Source organism: Neopsephotus bourkii, unplaced genomic scaffold (genome assembly GCF_033783945.1).
Source record: "Neopsephotus bourkii isolate Nb327-2 ecotype Australia unplaced genomic scaffold, CSIRO-AGI_Nbou_v1 NB_1052, whole genome shotgun sequence".
NCBI lineage: Eukaryota > Metazoa > Chordata > Aves > Psittaciformes > Psittacidae > Neopsephotus > Neopsephotus bourkii.
Genome location: NW_026901541.1, coordinates 1,455,487 through 1,474,484, shown reverse-complemented (window position 1 = coordinate 1,474,484; position 18,998 = coordinate 1,455,487). Strand labels below are relative to the sequence as shown.

The 18,998-nt window shown below is 40.0% G+C and overlaps 1 protein-coding gene across 1 annotated transcript in view; it reads left to right on the top strand.

Moving 5' to 3' along the window:
• DNAJC3 (DnaJ heat shock protein family (Hsp40) member C3) overlaps positions 1 to 18,720 on the top strand; it is a 32,591-nt gene extending 13,871 nt beyond the window's left edge. The window contains exons 5-12 of the mRNA XM_061361091.1: positions 5,581 to 5,733; positions 7,413 to 7,594; positions 9,366 to 9,485; positions 11,291 to 11,396; positions 11,499 to 11,619; positions 16,617 to 16,749; positions 17,558 to 17,706; positions 18,479 to 18,720. Of these exons, the coding sequence (XP_061217075.1) occupies positions 5,581 to 5,733; positions 7,413 to 7,594; positions 9,366 to 9,485; positions 11,291 to 11,396; positions 11,499 to 11,619; positions 16,617 to 16,749; positions 17,558 to 17,706; positions 18,479 to 18,636 (1,122 nt within the window). The 3' untranslated portion in view covers positions 18,637 to 18,720. The remainder of the gene's footprint in view (positions 1 to 5,580; positions 5,734 to 7,412; positions 7,595 to 9,365; positions 9,486 to 11,290; positions 11,397 to 11,498; positions 11,620 to 16,616; positions 16,750 to 17,557; positions 17,707 to 18,478) is intronic.
• Positions 18,721 to 18,998: the final 278 nt, after the last annotated feature.

The following is an 18,998-nucleotide window of genomic DNA, read 5'->3' as shown; positions in this document are numbered from 1 at the left end:
TTAGAAGTCAACAGGACAGATCTGTGGGTACATCAGTGCTCATATCCGTAGCCTCAATCCACAAAAGCTCTGGAATATTTGTAAGTATGTGATTTTTACTGAAAATAAAAGGAACATTGATATGCTTTGGCTGATGGAAGGCCTTCTGAAAAGGTGACAAAAGCAATGCAAGTCCTGGAAGGCCTTTGTATATGCCTTATAATGTCTGTGGCCCTGCTTGTGTGCTAGAGAAAATGCTATGCATTTTGCTGAATTCAACACAAAAATAGAACAGAAATTCCGCCTAGTCTATTGGAAAGTGTGGAAAGGACCAAGTTGCCATATTTCTTTTAAGTTAATCTTCATGTTTTTGAGAGTAACTATAATGCTTACAGTTGCAGTTTGTTGCAATAAATACTCTAAATTTAGGTGCCCTAAATATGCAGTTCTGTCTCCTTTGGGAGCATAACCATTGACAAGCTGGAAACTGAAGGTGCTACTTCCAGCTCCACTAGATGTCAGCCAAGACCAAGTGACTGAGCACTGTACATCTGCAAATTGCCTTGTAGAGAAGTCCTCAGCTGTTGTGAAGTACACTGGATAATAGTTTTCTGTGGTTGGTTGCTATATGTAATAGTATTATTTTGGATGTAGGTGGAGGAGACCATCTTATGCCACTGTAAGTGAACCTCATTTGAGTAAGTTACTAGGGAATCTTGGGTTGGGTATTTGAAAGTAGTAACCAGATCGAAGTAACATTAGACTTCCAAATACATTCCTCTGCGGTGCTGTGATCATCTGTAGCTTTCTAGGTAAAGACTACAAGGTATTTCCTTGCTTTTTTTTTTCCATCTGCCTACCATCACAGTAGTGTTACCTAATACATTGCTCTGCTAATGCAGAGTTTTCCTTTGTGCACTGTTCTTGAGCATGTGGATGTCTTAATTTTAGATAACACAAACAGTGGAGATTTCTTCAGTTTCCCCTGAATGTTTTTCACAAGCCAGAGCAATTTTCATTGCTTGTGTATTTACACGTTTAAGAAGGAAGAAAATAAAACAGCCTTAGAATGTGTAGATGTATGCTTACATTAGTGGCACTGAACCACTCTAAGCAAGGTATAGAAACAGTGCATCTGTAACATTTATTTTTAACAATAATTTGATTTTAACAACAGTATTTAAGAGGATTTTTTCAAGTTGATATTGTCTATTTATAATATATGCTAAGATACTCAAATGCCACTGGTGAATTGTTTGTATATTTTTAATCTGTATTCTGAGTATGGATTTAGAGTTGGTGTTTTTTCTTAAGGTGGTTGTGACTGTTCTTCCTTAGAATTCCTGTGCTAAGTGCCCAACTTCTTCCTGTATTGTTAATGAGCCATTGCAAAGAAATGTAGTACTATGTAGATGGAAAGCAGGACAGATTGTTAAACTGCTGAATTAGCTTAGGCATGTCTTTTAACCCTTTCCTACCCTTCTGAGAAAAGATCCTGAAGCAAAGAGTTCATACTAAATTTGATAGCAGGAGGTACTTGCTCTGTTTATAGAATCACAGAGTGGTTTGGGTTGGAAGGGACCTTAAAGATCATCCAGTTCCAATCCCTCCTCTATGGGCAGCGTCACCTTCCACTAGATTGGGTTGCTCAAAGCTGTATGAAGCCTGGCCTTGAACACTGCCAGGGATGGGGCATCCACAGCTTCTCTGGACAACCTGAGCATCATCCAACACACAAGACACAAATGGTCCTATGTAGTTTAACATTGGTTTCACTTCAGTGTTTTGTCACTGCTGATAAAGTTCGGATGCCCTGCTACTAACATATTTTTCTGAACTAGTGGTGCATTGTATTTTTTTATGTAGCTTTGTGTGTGGTTGGTGTAACTTCTGTGTATAGTTAGGAAGGTCATATTGATAGAATTGCGAAATGCAGTGAAATATGGCAGGTTGGGGGGGGGGGGGTGTGATGTTGCCTATTGAAAACCAGCATGGATTGTTTACCTTGTTAAAGTGCTTTTCCCATCAGAAAACTTTTGAATACTTGATGTTTGACTGCAAATGTAACACAGCCATTCCAAGGCTGCCTACTTAGAGTAGAAATAATCTAAACACTTTCTATATGCCAAGAAGATGCTGGGTTTCATGAAGTGAACTACTAATACCTTTTTTTGACTGCCCTGGGTGCAGTAAGGTAATGTTGTAAAGTTTTGTACCTTGAGATAAAGTTTTAGAAGAAGCTACCTTCCTCACTGAGAGTAACAGGGAAAAGGATAGATACATGTGTGAATGCTTTAAAGCTCAACTTAGTTGAGAGAGGAGGATGATTTTGTTCCCTTTAATTTTGTTTACTGGGGGGAGGGGAAAATGGGGGGAAGAAGGGAAATGGGGTTTTGATTAACCTAGGATGGGTTTCTTCCCTGTATTGAGACTAGGCTATAAAACAAAGCAGCACTCATGGTAGTAAATCTGTGATAGAGAATTATTTACAGTAACAAAGCTATTCCTGTATGCTGGTCTTTTATTTTCTGTACAGGAATTGAGTGCAGGTTTGGGGTGGAGGGTGTCAGTAGCAAATGAAAGCTGCTGTTAACAGATGGCTAGCTCTACTGCAATTTAAACTGCAGCTAATTTACAGTTCTTATCCAAATGTAGTAAACATCGGACAGCAAAGCATGTACTGAGAATACACTCACCAGTAGCAGTGTACTTGTCCAGCTGAACTGAGCAGAACATAGCTTCTGACTTTGTGCCTTGAGGCCACTAATGAAGTATGTAGAGGAGCGTTAGGTTTGCCTTAGACCTGTATTAAATTCAGCTGAAGGGTGGCTTGCTCCTTTCTTGCTCCATTGATACTGTGTTCCTTTCTAGCACACTTAGTGTGAGCAGTTGTTCTGAGTTGTCACCCCCAAGCTTACTGCTCCACAGGAAGACCAGAAATAATGAATCACGTTTCAGTTATTTGAAATGATGACGGTTCTCTGATCACAGGGCAAAAACATGGGGGGGGGGGAGGGAGGAAAGTAAACCAAAATGAGAGTATTAAGTAACTACATCATGTTTTCAGCCTTTTCCTAGGAGTTGAATGAAAAGCTTTATTTAACATTATTGATTAAACCCTCATAGCAATGAACTAATTACCTAATAAGAGCTTCTGAGTGTATATTTTCATCGTACTGTATCACACAAACATTTAATGGCTTTAGTTTAAATGGTATCTTGAGAAATTTCTTTCTTTACCTGGATGGTTTGTACTACCAAAATTATCTAGGGTGTTTCACTCAAATGGCTGTTATTACTGTTGGGCTTGTCTGTATGGTTGCAGAGTTGCTTTTCATATTCCACTGACATTTTTCTCCAGATAAGTAACAAGAAACATACGGTGTGTCTGAGTGCAGTGTTACTGGGAGATAAGCTTAAAGGGAAGCATAAGGCTTGTCCATAGCAAAAGCTCTTTATTTTTAAGAGGGGAAAATGCTGAGAAATAGAGAGAAATTAAGCACGTCAGCTGGAACTAAAGAGTTCAGAACTTCAGAGAGCTTTGTAGTTTTGGAACTTTAAAATTACAGGGGCAGAAATTTGCCACTGCTACAAGCTCCAGATCTGGGCGAGAAGCAGGATGCACAGCATCAGGGGTTTATAGGCAGAGTTTCTGCTGTAACCAGAAGAAAAGCTTTGTGAGACTTATATTGGGAATTAGCCTACAAAAGAGAAAACTCTTTGATCACATTCCTTTCTTTGTGCTGCAAGATGGGGTAGGGGATAAATGAGAATTTTCATGTCTAAGTACAACTTGATTTTTGCCAGAGTAAAATAAAACAACTGCATAAGGTTCAAAAAGACCTAAAATGAGTCTAAGGTAGAGGTGAGACTGGTGCATGCTTTTGATGTAGTGTTTAGGCTTTTTCCTTTCATATCCTTCAGTGTTAAAAGCAAGGGGAATTTTGTTAAGGCATTCTGAAGGCTGATTTTGAATTACATTACATGTAGATTACATTGAGAATTGCGTTACATTGAAGCACAAAATCTGAGTGTTTGAAGAACTTATTGATGAGAGAAAGGGAAGAGGCCACTTTGAGATAAAGGAGGAAAGAAAAGTAGGGGGTGACTTTGAGGGCCCAGTAACTTCAGTTAACATTTTGTGAAAAAAAAAAAAAAAAGGGGGGGGGGGAAATATGGTAGTGCAAATTTTTTTAGAGCAAACAAAATAATAATAAAAATTATTATATAAATTATATAAATTATTATATAAAAGTCCTGGTGATTTGTCATTTTAAAACTTTGGAAGTCATTCTGATTGGCAACAAGTGTGGAGCCAGTACCTTATCCAGGCCAATCTTATAAATGAATTCCTGGCTTCACAAGGGAATGACAGATTCTTCCTGGCCCATATCTGTCTTTACAGAGTCAGTCATTAGAGTTGGAAGGGACCTCTGGAGATCATATGAATTAAACCCCTGCCAAGGCAGGGCCACCTAGAGCAGGTCACACAGGAACGTGTCCAGGCAGGTTCTGAATCTCTCCAGAGAGGGAGACTCCACAACCCTTCTGGGCAGCCTGTTTCAGTGCTCTGCCAACCTCAGTATAAAGAAGTTCTTCCTCATGTTGAGGTGAAACTTCTCACATATTAGTCTGTGGTTACTGCTCCTTCTCCTGTTGTTGGGCACCACTAAAGAGTCTGACACTATCTTTGTGGCATCCACCTTTGAGATACTTATATGCATTAATGAAATCCCATCTCGGTCTTCTCTAGACTAACCAGGCCTAGTCTGTGCAGTCTCTCCTTGTAAGAGATATGCGTCAGGCCCTGATCATCCCTGTGGCCCTGGGTCTTCCTGGGTGGTAGCAGAGGTGCCTGTGAGGTTTTGGGATTTTTTTTTAATTTTCTCTGAAAATACAAAGCTCCCTAAACAAATGAAGGCAAATGCAATATACCACCTTCTACTTGCTCAGAAATGGGGGCTTGAGAAATGGGGAGTCTCTGTAGAAGAAAACTTCAGGCTTGTTTGCAGCTACATATGAAGCAAAAGGCATAGATTCCCAGCTGATCCCAGTGTTGAGCCTTTCCTCCATGTGTGCATCTTAACTTACTGCTGTAGCCACTTTTTAAGGGGGAAAATGGAAGAAACAGCTTTACAGTAATGCTGTCTGAGACATGTTACAGTTATTTCTGTCATGAATTTATGAATACATATTGTGCTTAATGTCAGGTATGTGATTATACTATGTGGATATTTCTGCTGATGCTGAGGAATGAAGTGTATGATAACTGTAGAGAGATGAATTAACTAGACTACAATTGAGAGATCCATGAGACTTCCGGTGGTGATGGGGGGACTAACTTATGATGTGTCCAATGGTAAGCAATCGGGCACCGTGGCAGGAGGAATTGGATGTGTCTCACTTTCTACAACTCGTATTGAAGCTAAAAGTGCCTGTCTTTTTTCTGAAGTTTGGAGTTGGAAACATTTCCAGTGGAATTTTAAAACTGATTTGGCTTTATTGGCAGCTTTAGTCAGTTCTCCATGATGTGATTATTTATGGGACAAAAAGACATCCTTGAACAAGCATTTCAGTCTCTCTCCTTCTTAATGCTTGCAGCTCAAATCCAGTCCTAGCAATAATGAGGAAAAAGAAGCCCAGACTCAGCTGACAAAATCTGATGAGCTACAGCGCCTGCATTCACAAGCATTATCTGCCTACCAGCAAGAGGATTATGAAGCCGCTATTTCTCTTCTTGATGAAATCTTGGCAGTAAGTGTGAAGTATAATAGTACTGTGAAAGGGAAGTACGAGCTCCTGTCTGACATCTGTGTATTTTTGTTTAATAACTTTTTCACTGATATGAAAACACTTGATGTAACTGGCCCAGTTTTGCTGAGCACTGTGAGTCCATAATGAAGTTTGAGAGTCAAGAATGCTGAGCACTACCTGCAAAAAGTCAAAATAATAGTTTTTTAGTTTGGGTTAAAGAGAGAACTTCAGCCAGTCTTCTGTTGCAGATAACTTCCTTGATCATACTTTTCTATTATTTCAGTTTGGTGTTCTTGGGGAAGATGGGATGTTAATTCTGCTCAAACCAATGAAGTTTTGCCGAATATAGAAGGTGTAGGTTTGTCATTAGATTTTTCACTGCCTCTATGCAGGCAGGTTTTGTCTTGAGTGAATGAAGTAACAGAAGATTAAAACCACAAAGTTAGAAATGTAAACAGCTCTTCGGTTTACAGCTTTTTCTGTAGATGCGTGTGTATCTAATCTTAATTAGTATAGGTAGGCTGATCGTATAAGTGTAAATAACTCATCGTGGGCATTTTGTGTGTCATATAGAAATATATATTAGAAGACTGTTAACTGCTTCAACTCTTCACAAGCAAATTAACACAGATTTGGAATTTGCAACATTCTGGCTTTTGCTGAAGAAACTGCCAAAGGGTGGGAGTTTGTTTATAGGGAGGGAATGTGGAAAAGCATAAAAGCCTTGTTCTCTAAAAGGATGGCTTACAAACAAATGATAAGACCCAGAATAAATTCTCACTAGAACGGGTCTCTATAGTTCGGAGGAGACTGAGGGGTGACCTTATTAGTGTATATAAATATATAAAGGGGGGGGGGTGTCACGAGGATGGAGCCAGGCTCTTCTCAGTGGCAAACAATGATAGGACAAGGGGAAATGGGTACAAACTGGAACACAAGAGGTTCCACTTAAACTTGAGAAGAAACTTCTTCTCAGTGAGGGTGACAGAACACTGGAACAGGCTGCCCAGGGAGGCTGTGGAGTCTCCTTCTCTGGAGACATTCAAAACCCGCCTGGACACATTCCTGTGTAACCTTATCTAGGTGTTCCTGCTCCGGCAGGGGGATTGGACTAGATGATCTTTTGAGGCCCCTTCCCATCTCTAACATACTGTGATACTGTGAATTATGATTAGCCTTTTAAGTAGTTATTCTTGCTATATTGTGACATTATTACTTCTATATATATATATCTTTAAAATATGGATACTAAGATCAAATCTTGTGTGGCTGAATCTTACCCTCAGGTTTCTTTCTAGAGGGCATCTGACAGCTTGGTCCTTGCTGTTCATTACCCTGAGTCTTTTGGGAAGATACATTAAGTTATGATTCTGATATCCTTCACTGGAGGCTCAACAGACTGTCCCAGTTTAAGCAGTGCCAACAGATTTAATTCATCTCCCTGCATGAGCTCATTGAATCACTTACAAATTTTTCAGGCCTTTGTTTTCTATGTGGGCAGGTGCATCACAGCATCCACCAGGAAGCAGAGATGCTAATTTCATGTGCTCTGCATGCAGCTTGAACCTTATGCTATTGCAGGTGGCAAAGTGAAATTAAATGGGGTTTTTCTTTTGCTGGGGAGGAAAAGAAGTGAAGTGTTATAGACCAAAAACAAGCTTTAATTTTGATTTCTCAAGGTTTGTGTTTGGGATGCAGAGCTACGGGAACTTCGAGCTGAGTGTTATATAAAGGAAGGAGAACCAAGCAAAGCCATTAGTGACTTGAAAGCTGCTGCAAAATTAAAGAATGATAACACTGAAGCCTTCTATAAAATCAGCAGAATATATTATCAGTTGGGGGACCATGAGTTGTCACTCAGGTAATTTTCCTGTTTGCTCTAACTGTTATAATTGAGACACAATGTGATGATACAGGTCATGTTAAACCATTAAATATCTATGCTGTCTGGTTTTTGGAGGGAGTAGCACCTCTGGCTTAGATCTGATGAAGGAAGCTCTTTTCCAGAAGTGAAGACACCAGTGAAGACACCATGTTTATTCTTGGCAGACCAGCCATCAGTGGTTTGTAGCATCTTGCTTACCGAAGTGCAAGTCTGTCAGAGTTGCTTACTTTGCTGCTTTATTGCTTTTCTCCATCTCTAAACTTGCTTTGGTGGAGCATGGTGTTTTTTTTTTGTTTATTTTTTTGTTTTTTTTTTTAGCAACCTTCAGACTTCATCCAACTGAAGTTTACAGTGCAAACAAAAAATGTATGCATTAGGTCTTAGGGCTAGGCTAGGTTTTTTATTTTGAAGAGTGGAAACAAAAGATTACAAGCTTATAAATAAAGTCCAGAAGCATTCAAGTGTAAGAAGCTGGGGATCCAGAGCTGTCAATCTTTGATTCTTACAGCCAGTGTCCAGTATTGGAGTATTTTTTGACAACACCCTACCCTTTTATTTATTTTCACTTAAGTTTAAGGTGTTATTCCCATACATTCCTAGTCAGTCCTGCAGATTACTGCCCTTGCCCAATCTAGACTCTTAACTTCATACTCTATGCCTAGCTGGACAAATGATGTAATCCTTTTTGCACACGAGTGGTTTCTGTACATCTCATCACCTCAGATGCTCTGCCTTCGTCTCCAAACTCCTTCCAATATGGGTTCTACCACAGAATCTCTTCAGTAAGATTTCTTCTCCCACCCGTACCCCTGAAATCCACACGAGCACACTCTTAGTAACTTAATCAAAAAGTTTTTACAAGTACAATTGAGAGAGCTGCTGAAGAATAGAGTAGTATCAGTATAAAGGAATAAGCCTCTCTCCTTTATTCTTCTGACTCTTTTCTATTTCTTGCATCATAAGATACAGTATGAGAATTGTATAGCTCTTGGACTTGCTGGCTAATGAATTGTGTCCTTCCCTTAGTTTCTTCCATTTACCTTTACAGGCTTAATGATTTTCAAATAATAGGTGGTTTTATGTGTGCTTAGGAAGAAAATGAGAATTTGTGATCTCCTAAAAATAACACCTTGGTTGTGCTATGATGATTCTATATGGTACAAAACCTCTATTCTTTCATACGATTGCATTCTGGAGGGTTTTAAGACTTTGGCCTATTTTAAGAGGTATCTGCCCTAATCAGAGTCTGATTAAACAGTCTTTGCAGTGAAAAGTCAGGCTCAGGTTTGGCTGAGATTTCATCAAAAGAATGGGTCTTAGCTGAACTTCATCTGTTTCAGGCAGTATAAAATGTACTTCTACATGGGTATTGTAATACAGCTGAGTTAAATATACAAGAAAATCACAATCAATTGCATCTGATACCTGATGAATATAATTTCATTCTCAGGGTATATTTTTCATCTGCTGTTTAGTCAGTTATTAATGTAACACTCCTCAGTCTCTTCCTATTTGGCAGTACAAAATAATTAAAACCAGACAAATATTCCTGTATGTTCTGGAGGTCTTTTTTTGTTTCACTTTAAATTCATCTTTTAATGAAAGGAGAGATTGTGTAAAATTCATAACTGTTCTGGACAGCTTATATATGTTACATTGCACCTCTAGATGAAATTTCATAATGTGTGGTGATGTCTTCTGTTTTGGTTTTTGTTTTTATTTTCCATTCCTACCTCCTTGGAAACAGTGAAGTCCGGGAGTGCCTGAAACTAGACCAAGATCACAAGCAGTGCTTCTCTCTGTATAAACAAGTAAAGAAACTCAATAAGCAGATTGAGTCAGCAGAGGAATTCATCCGAGAAGGCAGGTAAGTGTTCACTGCTATATTAAAAACAAAGGAAAACCAGCCACTGCTGAGGTGCCAACTTACTATTGATTGAGGAGTTAAGTGATGCTTTTTGCATCTGACAGTTAAAGTGGATAACTGAGCACAGCGCTCAAATTACTATTAAGATAAATATTGACTCACATAGTGACAATTCTATTCTCATTCCTTCTGATGCCACTGTCTTCTCTTTGCATGGTCAGCTCCTTTGTAGAGAAGATAGTAAGACTGAGATAGGGATGATACCTGTCAGCTCTCATATATTGTTTCTTGGCACTGATGAGGCCACACCTGAGTGCTGTGCTTTCCAGTACAAGAGAGATGAAACTATGGAGTGAGGAAGTCCAGCGAAGTGCCACTAAGATGATGGAGGGACTGGAGCATCTCCATCCCTGTGAGGAAAGGCTGAAATAGCTTTGACTGTTCCCCCTGAGCCTTCTCTTCTACGGGGTGGTCTCATCAATGTACATAAACACCTGAAAGGAGGATGCAGAGGGTGCAGCAACATTTCAGTGGTGCCCAGTGACAGGGCCAGGGCAGTGGATGCAAGGGGAAACAGGAAATTCCATTTGAACGTAAGGAAATGCTTCCCAGTACCCCCTTGTTTTCACTGGTGCAGGTTACCTAGAGAGGTTGTGGAGCCTCCCGGCTTTGGAGATACTCAGAATGCATCTGGATATGGTCCTGGATATGGATATCAGGTCTGGATATGGCAGCCTGCTTTAGGTGTCCCTGTTTCAGCAGGGGTTCGACCAGATGACCTCTGGAAGTCCCTTCCAGCTTCAACTATTCTGTAATTAAAAGCCCATTTTTTTAGATTAAATCCACCTAGTAATTCTGCAGTCCCTTGCCAGCAAAAATGGATCTGACTAATGGGTTTCTTTAATGCACCCTATGAAATTATAGACAGTGCCCCTGTATTCTTCTATTTCTTACTTTATTTCAGTTTTGTGTGTTACCAAGCACACAACATCCAACTGTAATCTAAGGATCCCTAATAAGTGATTAAACGCTGTCAAGGTGGCTTTTCAAAGTGAAGTACAGGAGTGTGAATCAGCACTACTGAAGACAATTTTATTAAGTTAGCAGTCTGTTTTGGACTCTTTTCATTTCAGTCTTCTATTTAATCGAGTATCAGCACATTTTCAGGGAGTGTTCTGAGAGCTTGAATTTCTCCTAGGTTGTAGCAACCCATGGGTTCAGTCACACGCTTGCATTTTTAGGTGAATGTTCTAACCAATTTCTTACTCAAACCATGGAACTTCCACATTTTTGAAACCTTCACAGCAAAAATACCTTTTACTGTGTGACTTGTGAGAAGGAAGAACGGAGAAAACAACTATCTGATTCAAGCTGCTATAAAGGACTTGTCTTTTTGTACTAAGAAATGCAAATAATACAGTTCTCACAGCAAGACTCCAGTTTTAGCCATCTTGTGTATCAGAGAGGGAAATACTTTTCTCCAAGTACAGAGTGGTATGTTGGACAGGAGGCAAAGCTAGACGCTGTTGTCTGTGCACAGTGAGGGATGACAGTTTTTACCTTCTGCAAAACTGTGCCAGGCATAGTCCTTGCTCTTCTGTCTCATAGCACAGAAAAGGGAATGGGGATGTAATTGAAGTGGCTGAAAGGTTTCTTCATACTGTTGTCTCACACCACACCTTTAAAACTACTGAAGGTTACATTGCTATAAGGATGTAAAAGTCTGCTAATTTTGAAACTTGTAAGTACATCAAATGATGAAATTGTTACTGCATATCGTATTATGCTTATTGTGATTTAAACAGGTATCAAGATGCTATCAGTAAGTATGAGTCTGTAATGAAAACTGAGCCAGATGTCCCAGTTTATGCTACTCGTGCCAAAGAAAGGATCTGCCACTGCTTGTCAAAGGTAATACTGGTTATATCAGTCTGTAAACTTCTTTAAAGCAAACACCACAAAAAACCCAAGCCACAGCACTGCATGATTTCTATTGTACTTTCTGCTCCCTAGAACCAGCAGGCTACAGAAGCCATAAAAGTTTGTACAGAAGTTCTGCAGCTGGAGTCAACCAATGTGAATGCCCTGAAAGACAGAGCAGAAGCTTATCTGCTGGAAGACCTTTATGAAGAAGGTACAGTTGTATGCGGTTTGCACATACTTTTTTGTGTGCATTTAAAATGCAGTCAGCCTTTCGCCTGTTTTTTAACATGCGCTTTGATTCTATACTATGTTGTTATCCCTAATCAGCACTGGTAGTTGCAGATTTCACAAAAGTACCTGCTGGTAATTTTGTCTTGATGAGTGTAAGTGGAATGTACTTGTTCCATCTACAGCGCAGTTGTCTTTACAACAGTGGGCTATGTTCAGGATGTTTTATGAGACTGCAGCTTACTCAGCTTACTTAAACGCATTTTATATAATCAGCAGTGTCAGACAACCATTTAGAAATAAAAGGTAATTATAGTTAGGGTGATATAAATCCGTTTTAGGAACTCTTATTTTAATGTCTTTGTGTGGCAGCATGAAACAACACCGTTCCACCCCCTAGCGTGTATTGAGGGCAGAGAAAGATGATAGCTATTGCTTCACCTTTATGGGTCTCTAGTGCTGTTAAGAGCAGTAAACCGATGCCACTCCTTAGGCTGAATTTTCCATGCAGGGTTTCCGTAAAATGCATATTGTTACATGGTTCCATCTGCAGCCTCAGGAAGTAGGGACTGAGTAGTAAGAGCCTTGAGTGCCCCATTATGTTGTTACCTGGTTTCTTTGAGTGCTAATGTGCTATTAAAAAAAATCTTCAAAATCTAATTTAGTGAATCTCATTTCCACAAGAAATGAGGCTTAAGAGGAAATTTGGACAGTCTGAGCTCAGTCATGCAGCAGTTTCTGAAGCATTGGGCTGTTTCAGTCAAGTGTGATGAAGGAGAGGACTTGTAGGTTTTAAATCTACAGAAAACTAGTTCCATGATTTTTAGTACTTACAGGGCAATTTTTCTGTTCTGTATTCTGGTACTGGATCTTTTGCTTTACAACTGAAAAAACAGTCTTTCTGATTTAAACATTCATGAGGCAGCTGTTCTTATTTATAGCACACAGATTTATTTTGTTGCCTTTTTGTGAAATTAAGGAGAGATGATATTGCTCACCTCCTGAATCTTGCTTCAAATACGAGATACCCATTTTGTTCTCGTATTAGGCCTCCTTGCTCAAATCAAAAGTCCGTATAAAGAGGACTGGTGTGGTTTCAGACAGTCCTGTTCATCAGGCCTGGAGACTTTGTACCTCTGAAGTGACCTAGTCCCCCTTTGCTGAGACTGGCAAGCCTTCTTCCCCCTTATAAGAAAAAGGGTGAAAGTGTAATTCAGAGAACTGGTGGCCATTGTAGGAAGGGGGGTTGCTTAAAAACCCCCAACAAACCCAAAGTATGTGGAAAAATCTTTCTGTTTTCTTAGGCTAATGGTTTTCCCTCTGTTGATTAGAACTGTAGTGTCGGCCTAAAAGTAAGACTCGGGAAGATTTCACAGTGATGAGGTCCCCTTTAGGCATTTCCCAATCTTTTTCTGTACTTCAGAACAGTGGAAATATATTCAGTGAGTGCTGGGAAAAGTACATGTACAAATGAACGAAAAAAAAACCCTCAAAACCCAAACACTTCCCTAAAAAGAGTTTAAGGTACAGAATACAAATCTACAAGATAGGATTGTGAAGAGGTTTTTGATGTAAAAGGAAGGAGTATCAGCAGAAGGAGAACCCAAAGGAAATTTAAAGTTGTTTTCTCTCTTCAAGATGTATGAATCTTCAGCTTAGAGGAGGGTGCAGACGGGCAGGCCAAACAGGCCCTGCTGTGAGTCCTCTTTGATGTACCTTTTGCTTCTTACTAATGGACAGAATTGATCTGTTTGTTTTCTTGAAATTGATGAATCTCGATTTGGATCTTTCTAACATTATCTTCAGTTAAATCCTCATCTGTTTCTCGTTCCTCTACGGTGAGAGAATCTGGCAACTCTTGCAGACTGGAAGGGGGGAGAAAAAGCTTTGTAATGAGGTCGTGCACAAATGCAGCTTAGTCTTACAATGAAGCAAATGCATACCTGTTACGGGATGTAAGGAAACATGGAGTGGGACACACATAGGATTTGGGACAGCTTATTTCCTTGGCTGGAGCCTGCTGGCTTGGCCTGGCCTGGTTCTAAGAGGACAATCACGCTAGAGTGGAACCGTGCTTGTCCAAATTCCCATGGTTTAGCATATCGTCTGCCTTTCTCCTGCCCTTGACAGTGGTGAGATGATTGTAGTTACACTCTGCCTTCCAGCAGAGCCTCCATAAACACTATTATAGCCCATTAATGTTAGTCTGCCTAAAGGTGCCTCCATTTATCCTTAAGTTTTAACTGCTGTAAAAATGATGGCTGATTTCTCTCTGTTGTAGAGAACAGTAGAGCAATTAAAATTGCCTTATATTTAAAGGGGAAACTGATTCTCATTCTCCTCTCAAGAAAACTTCAAGCTAGAGGCACCCGTTTTCCTGTTTTAAAGCCAGAAAATTTTGAATTACTTGTAATTCAGAACTTTGAAGGCTATTATTGTTAAGTCTTCAAGATGCATTTCAGTATGTATTACTGAGTTCTGATTCCCATCAAATGGGTTTAATTACTTTATAATCACATGGGATCCAGGGCTTGTCTACAGAGACAGATGCGTAATGACTCAGTTTCTGGCTTACCTCATAAGTACAGGAGTCTGTCTGAAGTATACAGCACGAGTTTTGTAAAAGAGTTAAAAACCCCACCTTTTTCTTTCCCCCCTTTTCCCTACCCTACTACTGTCGAGGAAAGAGTCCCTATTTCAGTAAGACCGTAACTGGTTCAGTTATTCCTCTAATGGTTGACATGGACATAGGTTGCCTGCAGTTACTGGTGTTCGGTAGTAAATGAACTCTGCATATTGAATAATGGGAATCTTGGTCACTGTTTTAGAGGTGGTAGGCAAGATAGGAAAGCCAGCTAAGGTATTTAGAGATATGATGTGCTTACTGTTTGAGAGGTTGTGAAAACTCTTGTATTGAAAAAAGAGATTTGACTAAAGTATTTGCATTGAAACTGGTAACTGGTAGTTCCTTTTGTGTTATGGGATACATGGGGCAGGATGAAAGGAAGAAAGGATGCTCACTGAAACAGCAAGTCAGTGATTCTTGTAGGGTATGTGAGGGACTAGTACATTTAGAAATAGGACTGAGCAGAACTGATTTAATACCTCATTTGACATGAAATAGGAATATTTCTCATGTTTTCATAGCAAACTGCTGGTGGTCAGGAAGCTGTTATCTTGCTTCCACCTGCTTCCAGCCCTCACCCCTCAGGTGGGGAGAGCATTAGCTCTCTGAAAGAAGAAAATTCCTACACTGGAGAGTACCATCAAAACTGAAGCATCTTTCAACTGGGAGAATGCAAAATGTACTTGCCGTCAGGTGTGCTGGGTGCATTCCATCTGCAGTGTGCAGCACTGAAAACCATGCCTTCCTGTGAGCTTAATGCATGCAGCCTTTAACTAAGGGAGTCAGTCTTGTACTGTCATTGCAAATCCTTGACCCTGAGCAGCTTGGTTTCCAGCAGCGGTGTGTGCTGTAGATGATGTGGTGCTCAGTGATGTTGAGCAATCTGATCTGCATTTGGCAGACATTGTGGTGGGACTTCCCATCATTACATGAAGCAGATTAAGTATTCTGGTGCTTAAAATCATTGGAGTGGTAAAGCAGCGTGATGAAATCCCTGCGTTTTCATTCTTTTTATCAGTTTTGACAGCATATGTTGGGCACACGCATTAGTGTACACTCCTGTTTGTTGGGCTTTTTTTTTAATGACTGGACAAATGATTACAAATATCAGCAGAAGCCAAAATGCTTTTTTGAAGCAGCAAATGACAGTGTCCAGTGACGTGAAAATGAATAGAAATTGTTTTGTTTGTAATAGCACATGAAGCTATTGGGGCACTGGAAATACTTTATGGATTATTGTGTTGTGGTTTTGTGGTGTGTTTTTTCGGTAACCAAAGGAAGATTGCAGTGGTATCAGATGTCTGGGTAATAAGAATTCATTAGCACTTCCTGCTGTCTTGCTCAGAAACAGTGAAAAACAAATGTAGCACCTGCTGAGAAATAGCATCTGCTTGGAAATAATCTGTTGCAAGTACTTTGTCTAACTGGAGAAACCTAGGAAACTTGGATCTGCAAATAAGACTTTGAAGATTAGAACAGTGAAAGAAGAGCAGTTTCATTAAAGACTTAAAAACAGTTGCTTCCCTGGATAAGTCTTGGTATCAGAGAATTTGTAAACTTGGTGTCTTAAGCATTCAGTTGCCACTTACAGTAGTAAATACAGTTTACTTGAAGTGTTGACCTGAAATGTCTTAAAAATTTGTGAATACATTACAGTACCTCTTGCTTTCATTCTTGAGAAATACCACTTCAAATAATGCGAGAGCATGTCTCTGGGGAAAACCTCAACCTTAAAACATAACTGCCTGCATGTTATGCTGAGGCGTAAAAGGCAAGTATTTGTCTTGCAGTAAGAGTATGAACCTCCTTGTAATCTGAAATCCATCTTTATTGCCATTAGAGAGGAAGAGGCTTTTTATCCTCTTGATTGAGGTGAACAGGGAGAAGAAGGAATATTAGTTTAATATTATTTGTTACGCATCTTCACTTGAGCAGCAGTGTGGGACTAACACTGTGCAGTGGGCTCTTCAGATACGAACTCGTGAAATTTCCTTCTTGACTTCTTTTTCATCCCTGTCCTAGATGTTCATTACACTCATCCATGTGACTGTTGTAGCTTCTAGAGAGTGTTCTGACCCATTACTAGTAACCTCCCTTCTTCCTTCCCAAAAAGTGTGGTGAGCCCAGAGGAAGAAAACTGCCTAATTTGTGTGTGGAAAATTCATCTCCTGTACTCAAAGGTTTCCTGATTTGTGGAAAACCCCCACCCCAAAACATGGAAAGTTGAATTAAAAGCTCTGCTGTTTACACATGGGAATAGCACACCCTCAGTTTTGGTGAGTGGTTGAGTTCTTTACATTGAAGTGTATGAAAGAGTTGTGTAATCTTTCTTTTATTTACTTGTTTTACTAAAGCTATTAAAGACTACGAGACTGCCCAAGCCAATAGTGAAAACGACCAGCAGATTCGGGAGGGGCTGGAACGTGCCCAGAAGATGCTGAAGCAATCACAGAAGAGGGATTACTATAAAATCTTAGGAGTAAAAAGGTGAGATAGTAATATCTGAGATGATAATATTAAAGTTGGTTATTAAACCAGTACAGCTAGGGCTGGTCATTTGAATTTGTTCTGCTGGGTGTTCCTGTATGTTACTACATTCATTTTCCTCCTGTAGCAGTTTACCAGTGTTCAGCTTTTAAGTAGCATTTATTTGTAGTTCCCTTTGGTTAGAATAAAAAAAACAGCATTGGGAAGAAAGGAAATAGATCCCTTGGCAAGAAATTCTTAGTATAGATGAAGGGTCAGGTGAATGAATTGGTGATGAAATGAAGACTGGAGAGAATTACTGAAAGCAACAAAAAATGAAACTGGCAAGTACTGACAGACAGGAAGAGTTTGAAAGGAATAACTGAAAGGTGTCTAGAATACTTACGCCATTAACCTTGAGAAATCAACAACTTCTTTCTAACAAGAACTGAGCAGATGTCTAGTTCTGAACTAGTATTGCTCATCTTTCCAGTTGTGAACTAATTTGATCTCTACTCTGTATTTTTGTTACCGATTGTAAGTTCTTCAGACTGGGAACTGTATTCTGCAGGGTAGCTGGCAGTAGCATCTCTCCAAAGAAAGTAAATGGGTGGTGAAGGAAAGAGTGAGTAATTTTGTTTAAAGTTGCAGCCTGCTGCTTCTGGTTTTTGTGTAAAGAATCTTCAGTGCCACTCCAGAAGGCTGACTAGCACCTCATGATTTTCCTGATGCCCTTAGTTACTGTCCCAGTGTTTAAAATAAACCTCTAGATCCACTAATGTGCACGTGGCAAATAGAGAATTTAAAGTTATGATTTTTATCCATCCAGGAATGCTCGAAAGCAGGAAATCATAAAAGCTTACAGAAAGCTGGCATCGCAGTGGCACCCTGATAATTTCCAGAGCGAGGAAGAAAAGAAGAAAGCAGAGAAAAAATTCATTGATATAGCAGCTGCTAAAGAAGTCCTCACTGACCCAGGTAATGATTGTTCTTATAACTTTAATTACATTTTTACAGTAATGTAAAATTCAGCAAGTGTAAGTCCTAAGCATTGCAGCTTCCCCTTTTCTCTTTCTCCTCTTACCATCTTAAGAAGACAGTGCAGTAATACTTACATCCAATCTGTTGCATGAAGTCAGATGTAAACATGGAATGAATTGCTGTGTTTCAATGACTGTAAACTGAAGTCTCTTTAGGGTACCATTTTGCAGAGATTTGCAGGATTGATTAGCTCTGGAGTTCATAGACTCCATACAGTGGCTTGGGTTGGAAGGGACCTTAAAGATCATAAGAGTTCTGCCCCCATTGCCACAGGCAGGGACACCTTTTCTTAGACCAGGTTTCTGAAAGCCCCATCCAACCTGGCCTTGAACACAACTCATCAAGGACAAAATACCCCAGTTATTTGTTGGGGCAGTGCAGCTCTCCTGTTCCTGTTGAAATTCATACCTGCCCTGTGGGACAGCCAGGGTACTGTCTTGCCTTGCTTTTAAACCAGATAACTAGTTTGAAGTTTTTCATGCAGTGTGTTCATGGAGTTAATCTCTTCTCTGCCAGTGTCCTGGCCAACTTGGAAAAACTCAAGAGTAACTGGGTTCTACAGATGCTGCCAATGCAAGCATTAACTGCAGCTCCCTGGCTGGGGCAAGGGGGATATCTGTGTCTGTATCTGTTATCAGCCATTAAAGATGGTTGGTGTTCTTGCCCTAGCTACTGTGTTGTGATTCCACCTTGGCTTTGTTTCCTCTAGAAATGCGGCGGAAATTTGATGCGGGAGAGGACCCACTGGATGCGGAGAGTCAGCAGGGTGGGGGAAACCCCTTCCACAGGAACTGGAACACATGGCAAGGATTCAACCCCTTTGGATCGGGAGGAGGACCATTTACATTCAAATTTCACTTCAGTTAGAGCCAAGACTGTTTCCGGTGGCTGCTGCTGTTTTTTACTTAATTCGTTGAAAAATAAAACGTCTCTCAGTTCAAGACCCCAAAATCTTAATTTCTGATGTTGTCCTTAACCCAGAGTCTTACTGCACTGGAAGAAAGTTCCTTCTTTCTTTTAGGATTCAGAGGCTTTGCTTTGTGATGAACTTGCCAAGCTCATACAAGTTTGGTTTATTACTGGGGGGGGTTGTTATTGCCTGTCTATTTGTTGTGGTTATATAGGACACGTTCTTTCCTATGGATGGAAAAACCAATAAGAGGCTCCTTAGGACAACACTTAAACATAAATTTAGGACTCAAGTATATGCTTAAAAGTAAAAATGCATG